We start from the raw sequence: 23,430 nt of genomic DNA on the forward strand, positions 1-23,430 counted from the left end.
AGTGGTCATTCCCGTTTACGTGCCCCACCCTCCCTTGCCTTTTCAATTCTTTATCTTCTTCAATTATCTTCTTCGCGGCCCGGTAGCCACCGCCAATCCCCTTCGAGGCCTTCCCCAAACTGCAGCTCAATTCATGTCCAAGCTATTCACCTTTACCTACTAAAACACTATCAAACATAAAATCAGGACATGGGCCAGGCTAGTGAAAGACACAGTCATTCACATGACACAGAATTAAACGTTACATTAACATAAATTTCTCAACAAAGTGGCACAATTTCTGCAGGGTTGAAACTTTACTGCAAAATGGCATAGATGCTTGGAGACCTAGCTTTGATATAGCAATACTACCAGAATACAACTGTTTGGCAACTAGTTTTGTCTCCTGCTGTAAAGAAATCGCAGACAAGTTGCTCTTGTCGGCGCAGACTGATTTATTCAGTACGGCCTGGGTTTAAATGAGATACTGCAAGACACACATATTAACAGAATGCCCGCTCTAATAAATTAAAGGCAGTGCTGTTTTATAAGCCCAAATCTTCTTTCTAGTGCAAGACCACAGTTTACACATATCCCTCCTACAAGGAAAAAGACTTCATCTTATGCATGTAAATCCATAAGGCAGGGCTTATTATTCTAAATAGCAACATAATATTATGCAAAGACTTGTGGAGACTTTGATGTTCTCTGCCTTCCTTTCATCTTAAATTAATTTAAAGGAGGAAAGTTTGATATAGACAATCAGGACTGATCCTCTGCAACCATCCGATCCACCTCCACCACCCTGACCACGCCGCACACACGTAATCTCCCCTCCCCGAAAGCCAAAGTCCACATTAACATCGTAATAGGAAAGTGTGTTAAAGCAAAGCTCTTGCAGCCTGACAAGAGCGAATTGGATGTCAGAAGGATTCCTGCTCAGTTTAATTGAATCTGCCCAGCACTAAAAAAGAAAATCTGAAGTCAAAATAACCTATTAGATCTATCAGGTAATGTTTTGTTGAGTTTGACAGGTAGCACTGCGCTGCCCTCCCCACTCCCGACTCCATTCCTTCAGGTTGGGTAATGCAGGTGTGTAGGGATGGTATCCATGATGTTTCTCTCTCTGTTTCTATTATTCGTTAATCAATTGCAGCCTGGCTCTTTCTGTTTTCTGGAGCTCACTCAGCAAATCCCCCGTGTAGAACTAGGCTGGAGAAGCATGTGGAGGGGTTTTTAGTGAGTTACTTCAGCTAATGGATGGTGGGGCTGAAGGTCTGCTCCATGTGTGAACTGAATGCTGAGAACCGGACGTTGTTCAGTTTCCAGGCTTCTGTAAATATTTTCAGTAAAAAAAGAAAGAAAGAAAAGAAAGAAAGCATTAGTGTGGAAATGAAGGTTGGTGTAATGGTATCAAAATAAGCTAAAAGCACGTAAATGTACCTGTAACGTGTATATTATGTTGAATACAAATGTGCTTCATGAATACACAATGAAGCCCAGGTCACATCTCAGTGCAGCGTTCAGCCATGTGAATCTTCTCTCCAGCAGCCGTTCACCTTCCTGGGGCATAATGTGGGGAAAGAAATGTCCTCATGCTTTGTCCCATGAAGGTCCAATCACGTCGGCAAATGGATATTAACTTGGGGTTGTCATGGATCCCTACACATGATCAATAGCTTTCACACAGCATTGCAACCAAGGGCGTTAGGGGACTGTTGTCCAGTCACAGATGTTTTTTGTGTTGTTTTTTAACCCAACTCCTGCTCTGAAACTTGATTAACTATCCCCACTGTGTTAATAATTTGTGAAAGTTTGTTTTGTTTAGGCACAGTTGCATACAAAAAAACATTTTAAAGACTTATTTTTCTAATCATGAAACTCACAACGATACACAAGCCGTGGCGAGTAGATCCTTAATGAAAGGTACAATACTGAATAATTTCTCGTTTGGTATGACTATGGTTATTCTTAATCAATTCTTGATTGCAATCCAAACAGTTATTGTTGTGGCAATTTCGTACAGTGGTTATTAAAATGTCAGCAAGAGACAAAGGAGCCAGACTGAACTCAGGAAAAGAAAAAAGTCTTGCTTTGTCTTGTGGGAGAGCAACTATGGAGCAATCAAAACAACACAAATTGCACAGTGTAACGCGTGATGTGTGTCACTATATTAACCCTTTGGTTATAACCAAGTCCAACCCTAGGCAATCAATTGTTCTTGCAAGTCTTGGTAATTAGAACAAAAAAGTTCTAAAAACTATTTATTAACTCATTTTTAGCTATTTGTTATTTAAAATATAGGGTTATCACATATCGTGACCATGACTTCAGAGGTCTTACTATACATGCAGTGAAATTCTACTTAAGATAAAGAGCTCAGCATGCTAATGAAAAACAAACGACATAAAAGAGGCATTAAGATCACTAGTTAAAAACTGAAACTGCTGATGAGGTTTGGACACATAGTTTGAGTACAGTGTGGAAAATTGTGGTATAATTGTGACTTTGGTGTTGTTAACATAGGATCGAAGCGTGGTATGTTGTAAGTGTCACAAGCTAAACATGCATCCTGGCCCTGAACAGCTCACCTGTAAGAATCACATTTTACCATTTCTTATCCTGTCAATATCTAAACATGTAGCTTACTGAGCCATATGTGTGTGTGATCGCTGAACGAATCAGTGTAGTAAGCTGATTTGGTCAAAAACTGAATTGGCTTCCTTGATTCCGCCTGCATTAAAGGGATCGCACCAGATCTGATTGCCCTTCTTGAGTACAGTTGTAAAGTTGAATAAATGTCAGTAAGTGTACACTAAGTATTAAAATATATATGTTAACCTGTGATTTTACAAAATGAACAATCTCTCGTTATTTGCAGCACCATTGTTGCTTTCGAAGTAATAACTTTTTAATATTCTTCATAACTCTGGCTGTACTGTTCCTTCTTACTGAAGCTGGTCGGTCTCGATCGGTCCATTTAGAAGAAATGTCGAACGCGTCAAACGCCCCCCTTTTATGTGAGCGCGTGCAGAGCCTGAAGCAGAAAGCCTGCTTTAACAAAGGAAGTTGATAACCACCCTTGTGATACCCATTATGTCTGACTGAGCTAACACAAAGAAACACTTGCTATGTCAAACTTGCTTCTTAGTACACCCTCTGGACCTCCATATGATTATGAAAGGACCTGTGTCAACATGTTTTTCCACCAAAAAACACATACGTTAAATTTCTGCGCAAGACTGCTGACATCTGTGTCTGCATGTGTTTATTTCTTCCACTGAGCTCGTTCAGGAAGAGTAAAGTAGTATTAAGTTCATTTCTTTTGAAACACAAGAGCGACAGTCATGACAGTCAACCAGGCAGCTCTGGATTTACTGGAGTGTATGAGTCCAAATCTTCGGTTTTGTTAAAGCAGTGCATCTTAGGCATTGCTGCTCCAAAGTTCCTCTATCTAAATGCCTTGTATTAAGTATAATCTTCATTTCTATCACTTTAAATCTCAGACTGTGTGGTAGGGATTTGGTGGCTGATCGCTATTCTCTCAATGTCAAGAGAAGTTTTAGTAGCACTGTTACTGATTTTGTTTTTTCTTCCCATTCAGATTCACGAGCCGGAGAAGGAGCACCCAGAACAGTGGACCATGCAGTTATCGGAGGAGTGGTGGCTGTGGTCGTGTTCGCTATGCTCTGTCTACTCATTGTCTTGGGACGCTACTTTGCAAGACACAAAGGTAGTAGATATAGGAAATGTCTAAAAACAAAGTCGAATTATTTGCTAAATGTTTGAATGTTGATACAGTTGTGTCAACTGCTCATTAGCACAAATATCAAATCAGCCAATCAAATGGCTCAATACATTTATGCATTTAGGCATGGTCAAGATGACCCGTTGAAGCACAAACTGGACAATGTGCCAAACAGACTGGTCTGGTCTTCTAGTATTTTAGAAACATCTTTATTGAGATGCCACACAACCATATCTAGGGTTTACAGAGAATGGTCCAAAGGTGAGAAAAGAACCAGTGAGCATCAGTGCTCTGGGGGAAAATCTCATGTTGATGTGAGGCTGATAGGAAGGCAACAGTCAGTAAACAAACCTCAACTAATGCAGAAGAGCATCTCTGAATGCAGATGGGCTAAAGTTGCAGAAGACCACACCGGGCACAACTTCTGTCAGCTAAGAACAGCAAATTGAGGCTACAGTTAACATGGGCTCAAAAAACATGGACAATTGAAGATTCGAAAAATGCTATATGGTCCGATGAGTCTCTATTTCTGTTGCAACATTTGGATAAGAGATAACATATGCAGTAAATGACATGAAATTATGGATCTATCCTGCTTTGTATCAACAGTTCAGGCTTGACACACACTACCAGCGTGACTCGTCATCCCTTTATGACTATGGTGTGCCCGTGTTCTGATGGCTACTTCCGGCCATGCCACAAAGTTCAAATCATGTCAAACTGCTTTTCTTGAACGTGACAATGCATTCCCTGTACTCAAACGGCCTTAGTTTAATAGAGCACATTTGAAGGCTGGTTGTGCCTCTGGAGGTAGAGTGGGTCATCTAACGACCAGATGCCAAAGTGTCCTTGGGCAACCCTGAGTTGCTCCCGATGCGTTTATCTGGGTGTAAATTTGTGTGAATGTCAGATAGAAACCAGTGCTTGTTTGAACGTGTATCAATTGGTGAATAAGAATTGTATAAAACACTTTGAGTCCTCAAGTAGAGAGCGAAGCTGCTGTGTACGAACAAGTCTTTTTGCTATTTACCATTTACCTTTGGGATATGGTGGAACAGGAGAGTCACATAATAGATGCTCAGCTGTCAAATCTGAAGCAGCTGTATGATGCTATCATGTCAACATGGAGCAAAATCTCTGAGGAATGTTTCCGGCACCTTGTTGAATCAATGCCACGAAGAAGGCAGTTCTGACGGCAAAAGGGGGGATCTAATCCACTATTAGCAAGGCATACCCAAAAGCTCCATATGATACATTTAAATTTTGTGTATCATTTTTAAGAAGTACCTGTTATTTCACAGCAGCTTTCCTTTTAAGCATTATCTGTCCCAGCAGGCAGTTTGTCAAGTGTGGCCTCTTTACTTTGTTTCTGCAAAAACGACTTATTACATCAATGGATGGTTGCTATCAAAATGATGGAAAGACAGCTATTAAGGCTATGGGTTACTGATGATGAGTAAAATTACATTTTTCATGCAGTCCTGCCGCATAGCATAACAAATCTTGTATGCCGTCCTCACAACAGAGAAATAATTAGAATCTATAACACATTTCACACTTTGATGTTTCTTATGCGGGGGGAAATGAATTGGGTACATTAACCACTTTAGAGAGGAAGTACAGTAAATGAGGCAAATTAAAAGTATAGAGGAAATGTGCTCTTATTTCAGTGGTGCTGAACTCTGAGTGGCTCCTCACATTTGTGTCTAGAAGCAACATGCAAGCTGTTTGCTGGTAGATCTTAGCGGTGCAGTGAAACTTTGAGGCAGTGAGGTTTGCAGTAGCTCCAGTGATTCGTACGACTGTTTCCCAGATCAACACAAAAAAACAGCCTCTGTCTAGCTGACTCTGACTGACGTGACTTATTGACACCGAAGACCAGGCACACAGCCATGTGAAGCAGTCCCACTGTTGTGTTACCGAGTGCAGCAGTGCAGATTTTAAAGGATAACTCTAGTTTATTACAACTTGGTTGTTATTCTGTATATAATGTTTTCAGCCATTTTCATCAGTAATAAAAGAATTGAAATCCATAATCCAATACTGAGATCTGGAGGTGCAGAAACATTGCTTTAAAAAAAAAAAAAGAAAAAAGCGTCAGAGGGAGAAAGAAACAGGTGCGGTCAGACAATCAGAGAAGTCACAAACAACCCCCCCAGGTTGGTCAAACTTATTTAGAGGAGAAAGCAACTTTGAAATTACTGTCCAAACATCCATTACACCTCACAGACCAACTTCCTCAACTTTGACCCACTGTGGAATTGGGACCTTTGTAAGGAAAAATAGGGGAAAACAGGTTCACTTCGGGCCTATTTTGTGCCCACTTCTCATAAAATGATTTGGACAGTCTTGCTAAACTTTTGGCATTTTACACCCTGCCAAATCATCCAGCTGTTCATGAGTCCTGACACATCTGTCTCTGCTGGTTCCAGATCTCAGCAGTTACTTTGGCTCATGCAGAGATATTGAAACTGACTGGCAAAACTATGAAATATAAGCTGTAATAAACTGGACGTATCCTTTAGTGTTCACTTTGGAATTATTGTCACAATGCTGCTTTCCTCTTAGGCGACTCGCAACATGTTTTCAATATAAAACAGCAATAAGATGCAAGTACAAATAAAATTCAGGCCACTTTGACTAATTGTGTATATTATGAGAGGTAAAGTGTTTACAAGGTAGAGTGCCTGGAGGCCAAGTATAAATATTCATGACGGAACAATAATAATAATCACGAGGAGGGAGGTTTTTGTTTGTTGTTTTTGGGGGGGTCGGTGTCATTTGGTGGCTACACCTATGCCGAGTAAATCTGAGATGTGAGGCTGCAGCAGCCACTCAGAAAATATTTGAATTACAACAGAAATATTGTCTCAGGCAACTTTTAACTACCTCTTTAAAAACTTTCCAATAATTACTCAACATCATACTTACCTGAAGGGACCCACAGCCCTGAGAGCAAGTGAAGCAGCAGATTTGTATTAACTGAAGATAAGGTTGGAGGACCACAAAAGTCTGATATTACTGTTCAAACTTCTGCCAAATTGAGACACATTAAGAATTTTATGAAGTTATGATGTGGAATATAAATATATATATTCCACATCATAACTTCATAACTATACAGGGAGTGCAGAATTATTAGGCAAATGAGTATTTTGTCCACTTCATCCTCTTCATGCATGTTGTCTTACTCCAAGCTGTATAGGCTCGAAAGCCTACTACCAATTAAGCATATTAGGGGATGTGCATCTCTGTAATGAGAAGGGGTGTGGTCTAATGACATCAACACCCTATATCAGGTGTGCATAATTATTAGGCAACTTCCTTTCCTTTGGCAAAATGGGTCAAAAGAAGGACTTGACAGGCTCAGAAAAGTCAAAAATAGTGAGATATCTTGCAGAGGGATGCAGCAGTCTCAAAATTGCAAAGCTTCTGAAGCGTGATCATCGAACAATCAAGCGTTTCATTCAAAATAGTCAACAGGATCGCAAGAAGCGCGTGGAAAAACCAAGGCGCAAAATAACTGCCCATGAACTGAGAAAAGTCAAGCGTGCAGCTGCCAAGATGCCACTTGCCACCAGTTTGGCCATATTTCAGAGCTGCAACATCACTGGAGTGCCCAAAAGCACAAGGTGTGCAATACTCAGAGACATGGCCAAGGTAAGAAAGGCTGAAAGACGACCACCACTGAACAAGACACACAAGCTGAAACGTCAAGACTGGGCCAAGAAATATCTCAAGACTGATTTTTCTAAGGTTTTATGGACTGATGAAATGAGAGTGAGTCTTGATGGGCCCGTGGCTGGATTGGTAAAGGGCAGAGAGCTCCGGTCCGACTCAGACGCCAGCAAGGTGGAGGTGGAGTACTGGTTTGGGCTGGTATCATCAAAGATGAGCTTGTGGGGCCTTTTCGGGTTGAGGATGGAGTCAAGCTCAACTCCCAGTCCTACTGCCAGTTTCTGGAAGACACCTTCTTCAAGCAGTGGTACAGGAAGAAGTCTGCATCCTTCAAGAAAAACATGATTTTCATGCAGGACAATGCTCCATCACACCCGTCCAAGTACTCCACAGCGTGGCTGGCAAGAAAGGGTATAAAAGAAGAAAAACTAATGACATGGCCTCCTTGTTCACCTGATCTGAACCCCATTGAGAACCTGTGGTCCATCATCAAATGTGAGATTTACAAGGAGGGACAACAGTACACCTCTCTAAACAGTGTCTGGGAGGCTGTGGTTGCTGCTGCACGCAATGTTGATGGTGAACAGATCAAAACACTGACAGAATCCATGGATGGCAGGCTTTTGAGTGTCCTTGCAAAGAAAGGTGGCTATATTGGTCGCTGATTTGTTTTTGTTTTGTTTTTGAATGTCAGAAATGTATATTTGTGAATGTGGAGATGTTATATTGGTTTCACTGGTAAAAATAAATAATTGAAATGGGTATATATTTGTTTTTTGTTAAGTTGCCTAATAATTATGCACAGTAATAGTCACCTGCACACACAGATATCCCCCTAAAATAGCTAAAACTAAAAACAAACTAAAAACTACTTCCAAAAACATTCAGCTTTGATATTAATGAGTTTTTTGGGTTCATTGAGAACATGGTTGTTGTTCAATAATAAAATTATTCCTCAAAAATACAACTTGCCTAATAATTCTGCACTCCCTGTATATATACTAGGGCTGCCACAAACAATTATTTTGATAGTCGACTAGTCACCGATTATTTTTGCGATTAGTCGACTAATCGGATCATGCATCCACTGGACGTCAAACGTACAGCTTATTGCACCAGCATGCATCTGCTCTTATATAACTATCATTAGCTTACAGCTTTAAGGTAAATGGTAAATGGACTGGTTCTTATATAGCGCTTTTGTACTCTGTCTGAGCACTCAAGGCGCTTTATACAACTAATTCATTCACCCAGTCACACAAGCACTTCTAAGCTCTTAAGTGCTAAGTATCTAACATTCATATACATTCACAGTCCGATGGATGCATCGGAGAGCAACATGGGGTTAGTATCTTGCACAAGGATATTTGGCATGCAGACTGGAGCAGCCTGGGATCGAACCACCGACCTTCTGGTTAGTGGCTGCCAGAGCTACAGCCAGTATGTGCTGTTTTAGTTAGTATGTGCTAACTAAAAATAAAGACAAGATGATAGTTTATTACATTTTAATGAAATTTGCAGATTATTTCGGTGAAGTTTAATAAACTCCTCGCTATCTAAAATATAACAGGACACCGGAGTACATTCTCAAGCATCTCACACTTCTGATAATCAGTTGTCTGCTTGACGTTTATTCAGCTGTGTGAAAACTATAACTTTAATCTCAGCCAAACCAATTTACTCAGGAACAAATAAAATACTGAAAAAAGCCAAACAATAACATTTTTAAGTTATCTAAGTGACTTATATATGTTTAACCTGAGTAGCGAAAGACAGCGGTGGGTTTGAAAATGATTTGCCGGGAGTCCGGTGTTCTCACGGCTCTAGTGAGCTTTGAACCCAGGCTAGCTATCGAGCTGGTGGGTAACAGACGTCTCCGAAAACGTCGGAGCGCTTTGGAAAATATGTGATGTCTCGATAAACCAAGCAGATATTTGAAGTTTACACAGCTACATTCTCGCCTGAAAATATGTAAAACGTTTATTTTGTGACCCAGAAAGAATAATAAGAGTAATATTAAAACTAACTAGCTGCCGCCATTGTTGGAAACTGAGCTGGGCTACGCTATGAATTCTGGGATAGGTTGGGCCACAAAGTATACACCCGACCCATCCTTCAAATCTGGGGAAATGAAGGGCGCACTTGTCGGAGTCTTCAAATTTGGACAGTCTTCGTCGTGTCGCTGTAACGTAATCGGCCTACAAATGCAGGCACAACCTGAATTTGGACACAGCTACAATACCGGACACAGCTTCTTCTTCTTTGGGGTTTAACTGCAGCTGGCATCCTTGTACATGCAGTGCTGCCATCTTCTGTTTCAGTCCGTTATTACACTCTTAAATCCTACTACTTATTCCTGTGTCTTTTGTGATCTTACAAAGCTTCAAACGACGCGTCGACTATTAAATTAGTCGTCTACGATTTTAATAGTCGACATAATCATGACTAGTCGACTAATCGTGGCAGCCCTAATATATACACATATATATATTCAATTTATTTTCTTGCTTTATACATGCTTTATAGTATATACAGCATAAAAGAAAAAGTTTTCACATGGGTGCAGTGTAAAAAACACTAGGTGGCTCCACTCACACCCAGTGTGAGGGGAAGTGAGAGGGTTAGCCTTTGGCGCTTTGAGTGTTCAGTTGTGTGATTGAAGCCCAGATTAAAGTTGGAGTAAAATATTGGGATCTCTCTTGTTGTCCTTACATACCTCTACAGTATATCCTTACTGCTTCCATAGAAATGAAGAGGGTAAGTAGTAGCCAGCTGCTGCTAATCAAATGCACTTGATTAATTGATCATCAGCAAGTGGAGGCACCTCTATAAAAGCAGACGTTTTTGGCGGTTTTCTGGTCTGGAAATATAAAGGTGTCATTTCCAAGGAGAAAAAAAAAAGGCAATGATCTTAGAAAAGCAATTTTTGCTTTGTATCAGTCTGGGAAAGGTAATAAGTCCATTTCCGAATAATATAGAGTCTGGCATTCTACAGCTAGAAAGATTATTCACAAAAAAACATCCAAGACAGCTGCCAGTCTGCTAGCAGTGGACATCTGAAATTCAGACTGTGCAATGCTCAAAGAAACTGAAAAAACCCCAAGAGCTACATCTCAGACTCTACAGACCTCAGTTATCATGTTAAATGTCAAAGATCATGACAATACAATTAGAAAAAGACTGAACAAGTACAGTTTGTTTGGCAGCACACCTTAGATGTGAAAAGTTGCTTCTGAAAAACACTTCTGTAACAATGTCCTTTGGGCAGATGAGAGTGGAGATGTTTGACCATATTGCATTGAGTCGACCATGAACTCCTCTGTAGACCAAAGTAGTCTAGAGTCAAATGTGAGACCATCTGTTAGACAACTGAAGCTTGGCCAAAATTGGGTCATGAGACATTTTTTATCCATAACAGCAAATGGACTGTACAACAGAAAATACAAATGCTACTTATGGTCTCCTCACACCAATGATAAGAAAAATAAACTGGGCCAATGTGGCATGTTTGTTACTACAGAAGTACACATGTTAATGTGATCTCTGGTCTCCCTCTCAGAGATACAGGTCTCCGAGTGTCCAGCATTCAGACGGCTACCTGAGGACACTCAGATATGTAGAGCCAAATACAGCAACAAATCCAGCTGCGTTTGTAGTTCTGCAAACTTTGACCCCCACAAAGTCAAATCAGCTGCATTTCGATGTCCTCTGTGTCCAGCCAGTTAATGCAAGGCAAATCCAGCTGCTCATTAAAGCTTTCTGGTTTGATCAGAAAAGAAAACATTGGTCCATACACCTGAAAGTCCCAAAAACACATTGTGAATTCTGTCTCTCCGTGTATTTCCGCAGTGCTGATGCTGCGCTGAGCGGACAGATCTTGAAGCAGATGGTCAGATGATTTCTATACATTTTACATCAAATAAAAACTTTGGTTGTAAGATTCAGATAATTATTTAATAAAAGCTAGACATCTCCCTGTTAATGCCCCACCTGGCCCTCTGGCAAAACTTTGCTAGACCCGCCCCTGCACAGTTACCAGCTGTCAGCTACTTAGAAAAGGATCTTGGTGTTATTTATCTCTCAGAAACTGTTCATAACTTCCCTTCAACTCATTCATGTCACCTAAAAGGTAAACCTGTTTCTCCATCACCTGTTCAGCTCTGATGATTCAGTAAGGACATCTCCTGGTTTCATCTTCATGTTTCCCTCTCACCAGATAACCAAACTGATATCATGACCAGCAGCTTTTACAGCTGTGGCTCCAGCAAACATCAGCTGATACTAGAAATTAATATTACATCAATTCTAACAACAGCTGATCAAGCTTAAACGTGCTGCTGTTGTTTAGCGCGACATCTGCTGGTTTCCTCTTACTGGCGCAAAGTGGGCGATAAACAAACAAGAGACAAAAGCCGATCAGCTGATCATTGATCAGTTTCACGATTGAAGTAGTAACAGGAGAGGGAGGGGGAGAGAATGAGAGAAGAAGAGGCAGCTGCAGCATAATGACAGAATAACTCCAGCTTTGTGTCTTTTTCCATTCTAGCTGCAGTACGGGACGAACTGTGTTCTTTTTCAGCTCAATACAAAACGCATAATATTTTCTCTGAATACGGAACGATTACGCTTTTTACGGGACGGCAACTCTACTAACTAACCTTATGAATAAATTTCACTATCACTAACATCATAGCACCCACCCAGCTGTATAGAAACTTATATCTGACCCAGATAGACTGCAGGTCATAACTTCTCGGACACTCGGACCAGCGGCCGCCTCGGGTCTCTCCTCCTCCTGCCTCCCCTTTCCCTCATCCACCTGCTGGCCTCTGTGGAAGCTCCACCACAGCCTCCACCAAACAAGTTATTTTTACACACCGGCCAGCATCTGGCCAATCCACCACCTTTCATTGTTTACAAAAAACAAAACAAAACATCGGCCCATAAAAATGAAAAATCAACATCGGCCGGTATGCTCGATGGCCAGTCCAGCTACAGTTGTGCCATCAGTTAACCCCTGGCACGCGTGCCCAGGGTTGCTGGCCCCTGGTCTAAAGCAACGTAAAGAAGAGTGGATCCAAAATTCCTTCCTGGCAATGAGAGAGGTGACAAAGTCATACAGAAATCAGTTACGTCACGGTATTGTTGCTAACAGGTTGTTTTTGAAACTACTGAATCATGAGGTATACTTAGTTTTTCACACACTACTTCTGGATTTTGGCTCAATCTTTGTTAAATAAATGACGATGTTGTTCATCTGAGGTCAAGGTTACATTTGAATTAATTTAATACATGCTAAGGACTAGATGGTATTTTGTTTACTGTGTTCTGATACGTAAAACCTTAGAACAGACAGGGTAAACGTTCTTTTTCAGGTCTGCATAATATGCCAGCCAGCCTTTTTTCGCAGCACTCCAGCACCTTGTTTCTCTCTTTTCAGGCAGCATTTGTGCTTTTAATGTGGCACTACTGTCCCTCATTCTTCCTAAAATATTGTCATCATCACCTCTACTTTGATAGGCTGTGAATAACTCTTGTAAATTAGGTTTGAAGTGGCTGGCTAGTCCCTTTTTGTGTGAACTTGACAAGGTTAATTTGAAGGTGTGAGCAACACTCTTCCTGACACTCAAGATCATTTTGAAACCCTGATTTTTGTGTGCCAATCATAAAGGAAAGCGAGGGGAAACGCTGTGTAATCTGAATATCGCCGCTTGCTGGTGTTCGGTATATGTAAATGGCCACACAGTGAAGGATTTGCATAATTGGGTGCGGTGAGATGGAGAGCCACATTTTAATCTTTTGTATCATCTGAGCAGCAGGCTATTATCCAGTTCGTGACACTGTCCTCCATCCTGTCCTCCTCAGGTACCTACTTCACACACGAAGCCAAAGGAGCAGACGACGCAGCGGATGCAGATACAGCCATCATCAATGCCGAGGGTGGCCACACCAATTCTGATGAAAAGAAGGAGTACTACATCTAATCAGAACAGGACCCCTCACCTCCAATGTCCTGCTTGGGACACTGAAGGGTTTTTTGGGACGGGGAGAGGGGGAAAAGGTGGGGGTTGACAGAGGGGTTGGATTCGGTTCGGTGGAGGGGTAGAAGAGACACGGGATTTTAAAGAAAGGCCTGGTTTTAAGCCGTTGTCTAGTCTAGTCTGCAGATGTAGATGGAATGTTGTGTGTGTTTAAAAAAAGAAAAAATCAAAAAAGGATAAAAAATGTTAGGGTCTGGGGTTTTCAGTATACAGGGATGGGTAGAGGGTGGGAGGGTGTGCCAGAAATCACTGTAGAGAGCTTCACCATTCAACACCTCCCTAACTGCTGGTACAAATTTTATTTAGTTCAACCATTTGCAGAAAATTCTGTGCCTTGTTCGAAATCTTTTGGTTCTACCCATATTTTGCATTTGTGTTGATCATCGTTTGCATAACCTCGTTGCTCCCCTTTTTCCCGTTTCATCTTCCCACCTCGTAATTATCAGTGTGCTGTTGGCTTTTGTATGAGGGTAAAATTACACAGCCACTTTATTAATGTCTCTTAATGTGTCTGCACAAACGGATCCTCTCCTGCATAACAAAAACTCTTTCCAGTATACTGTGATTTGTCTCAAGCCATTACTTTCTTCTCTTTCTCCCTGAAGTTTTGACAGCTCTAAAAATGCATGGAACGCTTTACATATCATTGTACAAAGGACATAAAAGAGAAACAGGTTTGTAGTACTGGACCACACACGCGACACCACAGAAAGAAACGCGACTAAAACAGAGGCACAGAGGCTAATGTAAAAGGATGTTCCCATTTCAACAGGCCGGTTCAGTTTGAAAATTCATATTTAAAAACCTCGGTTCTGTTTTTGCAGAGCAGATATACTTCTGTATTACTGTCTTTTAAGGCATTACATTCCTTAGTGAAAAGAAGCAGTGCATTATTTTTTCCTCGCTGCACTGCCATTTCATTATTTTGATTTCTTCCTCTGCTCTGTTATTTTTCTTCTATTTGCTGAATGGAAGGCCTGTCTTCCCACCGGCTTTTATTGAATTGTAATGTTGGTTTTCAATTGATTTCCATCTGCTCTCACCCTAGAATATTTTTTATTATAAATGAGAAAGTAAGAAAATGTAAATTGTCCTAAAATTGTTTTGACACATCCTCAGTCAAGATGCCTCCGTAATAAAAGACTGTTGGAAAAAAATATTTGGTGTTAATATTTGCCAATCAGCAGCTGACATTGCTGGTGTAGTGTACGCCATACAACAAGTTTTCCAAGTAGAGAACCAGCCTTAATATAACTCCAAACTGAAGCCCATTCAAAGTTAAGTTGCATTTAATCAGTACATAGCTACACGATACATAGCAGTCAAGGTCCTCCCATTAGCAGGTTCACGTTATCTCATTGACACACAGTCCAATGTAAATCAAGCCAATGGAATCACAACTGTATTGTACACTAATCCTTACTAAGAAATATTTTTTACAACTTACTAGAATTACAATGGAGTACCTGTGTGGATTTTACTGTATCACGTTCATTGTCAGTTTTGTCAAACTGTAAAATATGGAAGTGTTATGGAAAGTACATGTCTTCGAAGTAGAGTGTTCTGAGAGACAAACCATTCACAGCCATTCACCACCATACACTATATGGACAAAAGTATCTTTGAGTACAGGTGTTTTGGGTCGCCACAGCTGTAGAAAATCAAGCACCGAGCCGTGCGGTCTACTTTTACGAACATTTGTGACGGGATGGGTTCTTCTAAGGAGCTCACTGAATTCTAATGTGGTACTGTAACAATGTGCCACCAGTGCAATAAGTCAGTTTGTGAAATTTCTTCCCTTCTAGGTATTCCACATCTAGTCTAAGTGAAACCACAAGACCTTAGCCATACAGTTATAGAGCTCCAGCCCTCCTCTGGCATTAACATCAGCACAAATCTGTGTGCCAGGAGCTTCATGGCACTAAGAAGCTCCATTAGGTGTAATAAGTAGGTGACCAAGTACTTTTGTCCATGTAATGTACGTAATTTTGCTCAAATTCATTCATTTTTGAACACCAAAATATTAATTTTGCATGTATGCTCATGCTAGAACCCGTTGTTTTTGCTTCTCTATCATGGTTTATGTACAACCTGCCAAAAGCCAATGAGAATCTGTTTCGCTATGTCAGTTTGGGAGCACTGAGGACACCAAAAGTAATTAATTGTTCATAAGATGACATATTACACACGTTGCGGTCCTTGGTGTTAATCCATGGTTTGCATTATTGCTCTGGCTTTTCAACATGGCAATGTGGGTTTACCAGTGACATTGTTTCTCATTATTATGTGTTCGCACAGCAAGCAACACGCTTAATGAATCCTTTCTCCATGTGACAGCTGTGGGTGGATAAAGCTGGAGGTTTCAGATGCCGTGTACAATTTCAAGAGTTTGAAACATTGAAAGCATATTTATTTCGTGGCTTTTTTCTGTTGTGATATTACATCACACTTCAAAGATTTGTCAAAGTTAGCATGTGCCCAACATCAGCAGTAGCAGTTATTTTTTTTAAAGTGAAGGTGGTCTAATGTTGAAAAACTAGAGTCAAGAGGACAAACTAAATCATATTAGTCAAGGAAAGGGTGGCAGTTTGATTTCTAGTGTTTATCTACCATCCACATACTGTTAATTTCAGCTCAAAATCTGAATTACTAATGTTTGCTTGTTTATTGATATACATTATTTGTTGTTGTTGTTGTTTATTAAATGGGACACCTGTGGAATTGGAACAGTTAAGCTTTGCATTAAATCCATTTTCAAGAAATTTGAAAAGTAATGCCAGTGCATCGTAAGCGTAAGATGATGCTTGATTTCTGAATTACGCTTCTAAATAAAATGAATGCAATCTGTTTAAAAATCTCAAATCTTAAACCTGCTTTACCTTTCCCTTGTTTTGTAAAGAGATGGAAATGTGTTTCAAAATGACTTTGAAACACTTTGGTCAGACTTTGCCTCCCTTTGCAGGTTGCTAACTGTTAAAATTACTTTCTAATTTGAATAGGAAAAAATGTTTTTTAAGCTTCATAAAATGCATTCTTTGAGAGAAACCAATAAGATGTTGGAATAAATAAATCAAGACACTGAAAACCACTTTTCCAGTTCATCACTGTTTGGAGCATTTATGGATTCTTTGGCACTTAATGGTGTTGCTTGCCATGTGTACACTCACTATGATTTAACACTGTGTTGCTATGTTAAAGCATTTGATTGGATTTTGTTAATGCGCAGCTCGTATTGCGACACATTACCAATGTGATAGCTTTAATATTTCATGGTCATGCATGAAGACAACATTCAACATTTCCATGTTGAGATTTGGGGTGGCTCTTAGACATAGCTCTTGTGAAATCCACAGCGCAAATTACACTTTCTTGACCATCTGTGCATTTAAAAACGTTTAAGTTTTGGGGCGGGGTGATTTTAGAGCACAGCAAGTGGAACGGGGGGAGCTGTGGATATGTTATTTTTAGTTTTGGATGTGGTAGTTGTAGATAGGATTTACAGGAGAGACGATGCGGACAAAAATCAAAGATGTTGTGTCCAACTCTCTCCATCTGTTTCTTGTTAAAACTTGAGTTCATTTTCATTAGTTCTGGACTCACAAAGTAATTTTATCACAAAGTTAACACTGTATGCTGATGACACTGTTTTGTGTTTGTTAAATGGACGGGTGGGGGTGGGGTGGGGAACTGATTTGGTAAATGTTTCACGGTCTGGTGTCTGATTAAACTATTAATTGACTTGTTATTGTTGCTTTATGAATCACAGAGCAGATGTCACTTTCATCTGTAAGACTGATATTGTGTGATTTGTATTTTCCAGTGAGCACTATTTCGCTTCAGTGACATGTGGCAGCTTTGATTTAAATCAGACTTCAAAATATGTACTTGCCAATAAAGGAATAGAACTGAATATTGTCTTCTCCCTAAGGCTGATACGTTAATATTTTATTTGTGAATATTAAACTTTTTGCAGATTGGAATGCCAGGAGTGTTTTATGTTATAAAAATATTTTTTTGTTCTCCCAAATTTCCAACATAAGAAAGTGAAAAAAATATATTTAAGTACGCTTAATTATTCTGAATCTTAGGTGCATAACAGAACGATAAGGTTATTGTACATATCATTTTATTTTCCATTATTCCCAGTGAAGTTTTAAAAAACGTTGACTATGGTCTTATCTTACAGTGCAACTGAGGTTGTTTTCTTCCCATTAAATTCTTTTGCTAGTGTCCTGTCTCAGGTTCATGCCTTGCTGACTGATGTGACTGCATCTCAGGTAGAATGCAAAATTTAGGCCCCACCTATCAATGACATAAAAGCAAGTACAATACATCATTAAATACAATTAAGTACAAAACAGAAGTTTAGGTCCCAAAGCAAAAAGGGTGAGATATTTTGCTTCTATGTTGTACATGTTTTATGTATTTTTCTTAATATTTGGTGCACTGTAAAAGATGTGTTAAGTATTGCTTTGTGTTAACATAGGTACTAAAGAGTACAATGTTTATTGGAATGAAGCAGGATCAGAAACTTGTTGTGGCTGTACTTCTGTCAATTTCAACGCACCACCACCTTTTGATTCCCAAAAAGTTTTCTTTCACCAGTCATTCTTTTCAGATTGATTATTTTTGTCTCTCTGCTGTACTTGGGAAATGTTAATGTGTATTAATGGAGAAGAGGAGTTCCACATTCCCATACACATTTTGTATTGGTTCATAAATAGACATTTTTACAAAACAATGAAGAGTTCTTGTCTTAATAAAAGAGAAAAGATATAAATGTCCAAAATAATCAGTGTTGGCATTGGTTTTTTTTAATAGACTTTAGGTGAATTATTAAATGTAAAATGCTATACGTATAATATGGGCGCAGAGCAATACATACAGTAATATTTACTTTGGAATTAAACAACAACAACTGTCCACCCTAGCATCTTCTTTGTCTTCCCCAGTAGACACAAACTCTATCTATTTATCTATTCATTCCTGTTTCTGGACACAGATTTTTACAACTGTTTAAGTGAAGGGTCTCAGTCATCCAGGTCATCGAAGTCTAAGGAGCTTGAAAAGAAAAGCACCTGGACTTCTTTAAGTTTCCTTGAAGACATTTCACCTCTCATCCGAGAAGCTTCTTCAGTTCTAAGAGCAATTCGGGTTCACCAGAAACTTGGCTTGTGTGGTTCAAGATTCAGCAGGCATGTCCTGATTTAAAACCGAATTGCCTGAGGATAGAAGCTCCTATTGAGCCTCTCTGTTTTTGCCCAGATGGTGTTGAACCTTCTGCCTGATTGCATAAGTTGTAACAGGTTATTGATGGGGTGGGACGGGCCCTTCAATATCTGAGCTGCTCTGGACCAGCATCTCCTGGTGTAAATGTCCTGTAAGGAGGGGAGAGCAGCCCTGCTGTAGCGTTCTGCTGTACAGAAAGTCCTGAGGATCACTGAAAGGACTTTGAAATCCCTCAGTTGTCTAAAATAGTACAGGTGCCGACTGGCCCTTTTGGACTGGACTTGAATGTGGGCAGACCATGTCAGGCCTGAGGAGATACTTGAAGGACTGCACCCTCTCCACTGGAGCTCCATTGATGACAATGGGCTTGTAGTCTCCTTGTAGGACTCCTTCTGAAGTCCACCACCAGCTCCTTGGTCTTGCCAACGTTGCTGACGTAGGTAGAGGATCCATGACCCTCTTGGAGACACTCCCATAGGGCTTAAAATCTGGGACTTTCCACCAATCGCTCTTAGAACTAAAGAAGCTTCTCGGATGAGAGGTGAAACGTCTTCAAGGAAACCTAAAGAAGTCCTTTCCAAGCTCCTTAGGCTGTTCCTGCAGATGAACCACATTATTTTTGTGTTCCTGAATGTGATTTTTCATATATCACATACTGATTCATGACAATGCAAACAAAATTGACATTTTGCACTTTTAAAAGACAAACACCCCTGCATTGATTGCTTTAGTTGCTCTCTGAGTTGTAGTGAATCTTGAAAAACAGCAATGCAACCAGAATTGGAGTATGTTTGCCTTGAAAATAAAAGTTGTGCCTTACCGCTATAACAAAATTGTGTCAAAAGATGCAACTTTTGTTTTGCATCATACCTTCATGGTTTTACTACTCCATTAGCATTTGCAGATAACTTGGCATCTTCCATGCAAAGTATGGGCATCTGTGACAAAGGACTATACCACTTCAGCTAGTCACAGCAATACACACAAGCTGAGGTCTCCCTAAGGCCTTAGCCTGCGTGACTGAGGACTTGGGGAGCACAGGTTGTGTCTTCCTGAGCACAAATTTCCCACAATTATTATTGTGTTTCTGGTTATGATTTTTAATCTGCCCGGTCTCATATGCTCTGATTTATGTCAGTATACACAAAATAAATGTTTACCACTTGTAAAAAGCAGAAACTCTATATTTGGACTTGAGGGGTTGCACCTAAGCTTGGGTCATACATGTCATACAAGAGTTTCAAACATCATGTATTTTTAGTTTATATGCCATTAATTCAAAGTACATCACGTTTTTGGGTTGAGACTAAAAATGACTTGATGTGGTTTAGAAAAATCCCACAATTTTGCTGGTGAATACTAAATCCAGACTTTTACTAGACAACATTCTGCTGCCTGTCAAAGAAAAAACCTGACATCTATGAAGAGAAACACAGAGGTTCTTAAGTGACAATTACACATTTGCCTGTGAGAAAAGGTGTCACAAGCGAGTCGCAGTGGAATACAAGTTTGATGTTTAGAGTGTCGTAATTTTGTTGGTGGATGAACATAACTCCATTACAGGAAACAGTGGAGGGGGTTTTACACTTACTTTCATTTTGAAATGTCTCATAAAAGCGTAATTATCCACACAGGTTCAGCTTTGCTGAGCAGTGTTGATGACTATCACAAGTGTATTTTGATTGAGACAAAGGTAGGTGTAATGGGATGGCTCTGCACATCCACTTATTCTTTGAAAGTGAAAACCTTGGCAAGAGGAGATGACATGAAATCTTTATCACATGCATAAACCAGTGTGAATATGGAGTATAAAATCAGTACTATCAATTAACACAAAGTGTAACATGTTGAGAGTGCCATGAAAGCTTTGACACATTTGGCAAGGTTTAGACTCTTTTAAATCAACATCTCAAATATATGAAAGTAGTATCATTGATCTCAACACAGACAGAGTTGGTGTGAGGTGAACTGTCTGTCACAGACAAATGTAGTCCTCCATTCATATTTAATGTTCATGATTTAGGCTCTACTTTACACGTTAACAGACCTGTAATATTCAGTATTCAGTAGATGACTTGAGTAGAAGACGATATTATCTTTTTAATTACAATTTCGCCCCAGGCTCTCATTATACCTCAAGTGCTGTATATAAATATATAAATAAGTAAAGGTGATACTGCTATTGATTAGAAAGTTAAGACCCGAGGCAGGCTATCAGTCATAGAAAATGTACTTCTGAGCTCATGTTTAATGTGTGTGCCAGTTGGTCTCTTATGGAATCATTACTCAATATCCTCAAATAACTATTGAAAGAAAGAAATCCTATTCATTACACTTTAACAGACTCTCTACATAAATAGCTCCGTCCTAATAAAGCAAAGTCAAACCCTTCATGTCCTCGCTGATGATGTTTTGTACACAGTAATGAAAAGGTCAGTGGTGCGGTGTTATCTCTTTGTGTTAACCTTGCATGCTCAAAAGGTTAATATAGATATCCTGCAATAAGGAATACATTATTTATCCATTACTTGCGCGCAGCAATGACATTATTATTTAAGTCATCACAAGATAGTGTTTTGATTCTTATTTAATGAACTCCTTTAAAAAAATGTCCTTGTTACCATTTGCATATTATTCAGGGGATTGGTTGTTTAGCACCTACCCAGAGGCCATTAAGATTAGAAGGCCATGAGGAGGCTCTGCAAAGTAAACCTTTATAGCCTTGTATCAACAGGTGAACAAGAAGTGATTATGAATGATTTAGTAACTGCGAGATCGTGAGGGGCAGGAAAGAGCAGAGCTATAAACTCTGGTGGTAATGGCAACCCTTAAGGCTACTTGGGAAATTAGGCTGTCTGTAAGGTCAACAATTACGCTACTTGTCTTTGCTCTGCAATCAGACCAGGTCCCCATTATGCAGGGAATTTTTTTAGACATCCTTTTTGCATGCAATAATTGAGTGAATAATTAGTTTTTATGTTTCTGCTCTGTATTTAAGCCTGTCTGTTGAATTTACATTGATATACTATTTGTTTTTGTCATTTATTTTTCCTTCTGAGGAATCATGACATGTCAGAACATGTAAGATTGGGACTTATGGTTAGGTGTAAATGCTGATATCTATACTTGTCATTGTCATGGTCTGTGAGTCCATAGGTTATATTTTTCATTTTGAGATTGTTTGTAATTGCAGTTAAGACTTAGGTGTTTCACAATTTGTTTTATCACTAGCCATAGGTCTGTTTTTTCTTTATATAGTATTTTGTAGGTGTAGGTTTCCTTATATTGTCTTCTTAAGTCCACATCTTTATGTTAGCTATTTCCATCTTATGTTTCTTCCTATTTAATATTGGTAGTCCTTTGTCGCTCATACCATAGCCTTATTTTTGCTTCCTTCTTCTCATTGTCATTGATTAATTTCACCTGCACCTTGTTTTCCCAGCTGTGTCTCATTGCTCTGATTAATCTTCAGTGTATTTAAAACCCTGTCTCTGTCTCTTATGTGTTCTCTGTGAGTATTTGCTTTCTTGGCCTATGTGCTCCAGTTTCTTTGCGTTATTGCCTCAGTGGCTTTTGCTTTGTTTTGGGACTTTGGTGTACTACCTAATAAAAGGTCTTTTTTTGTATTTTGTGGTATTTTGAAAAATACCACTTTACTAGTTAAACCTTAATTGTATTGGGTTTGACCCCCTTTTGCCTTCAGAACGACATTAATTCTTCATAGCACAGATTCAACAAAGTGCTGGAAACATTACTCAGAGTTTTTGGTCAATACTGATATGATAGCATCACACAGTTTCTTCAGCTTTGTCAGCTGCACATAAATGATGTGACTCATCCATTCCACAACATCCCAAAGGCGCTCTACTAACTTGAGATCTGGTGATTGTGGAGGTAATTTTACTGCAGTGAACTCAGTGTTATGTTCAAGAAACCAGTTTTAGATGAATTAAGCTTTGTGACATGGTGTGCTGTCGTGCAAGATGCAACTATCAGAAGATGTGGTCATAAAGGACATTTTCAGGTAAGCTGTGGTGCTTAAATGATGCTCAGTGGGTGCCAAGGGGCCCAAAGTGTGGCAAGAAAATATTCCACGCAATATTACGTGTGGTTTTTGTAGCCTTTTCTGTTGTTGCCGATTTTCAAAAACGGCCGTTTTGATTTTCGTGAATGAGACGCTTCCATGATTCATCGAGTGATACCACTGACCAGCCAGTCGGTGGCACGCAGTCTGACAGCATCACATTTTAGTACCTGCTTGGATCGCTTTGTAACCCCAGCAGAGCAGTTACTATTTTAGTTTGTTAGCAGGTACTATGACCTAATGAAAAACCCTGAAAACTGTGGTGAGTCAATCCGAACAGGTACTAATGGAAAGGAGGGCTTTGGTGTGGTCTTCTACTGTTGTAGCCCACCTGACTCAAAGTAAGTTATGTATTTACAGACGCTTATATATCTTTGTTGCATTACTGTATTTTTTTGCACTATAAGGCGCACTTAAAATCCTTTAATTTTCTCAAAAATCGGCAGTGTGCCTTATAATCCGGTGCACCTTATGTATGAATTCTGGTTGTGCTTACAGATCTCAAGCTGATTTTATGTGGTACACGGCGCTCAAAAATCTGTCAAATGTTTTAGTATGACTTTGGTAAGCTACGAAGCTGCACCGCTTGATGGTGTTGGAGCATTATGGCTACCTTAGTCAGGAGCCTCCGGAGTAATCTGGGTCCAAAACTCCGTCCGCTTCAGGTCCCA

At 39.7% G+C, this 23,430-nt stretch overlaps 1 protein-coding gene across 5 annotated transcripts in view; it reads left to right on the top strand.

Annotated features, from left to right (window-relative positions):
• Positions 1 to 18,238, top strand: part of cadm1a (cell adhesion molecule 1a) — a 455,163-nt gene extending 436,925 nt beyond the window's left edge. For all 5 annotated transcript variants that reach the window (XM_084940844.1, XM_084940843.1, XM_084940845.1 and 2 more), the window contains 2 exons: positions 3,584 to 3,712; positions 13,271 to 18,238. In XM_084940844.1, coding sequence (XP_084796970.1) covers positions 3,584 to 3,712; positions 13,271 to 13,389 — 248 coding nt within the window. In that variant the 3' untranslated portion in view covers positions 13,390 to 18,238. The remainder of the gene's footprint in view (positions 1 to 3,583; positions 3,713 to 13,270) is intronic.
• Positions 18,239 to 23,430: the final 5,192 nt, after the last annotated feature.

The sequence above is a fragment of the Perissodus microlepis genome, chromosome 10, assembly GCF_051167445.1.
Source record: "Perissodus microlepis isolate ML-2025 ecotype Zambia chromosome 10, ASM5116744v1, whole genome shotgun sequence".
NCBI lineage: Eukaryota > Metazoa > Chordata > Actinopteri > Cichliformes > Cichlidae > Perissodus > Perissodus microlepis.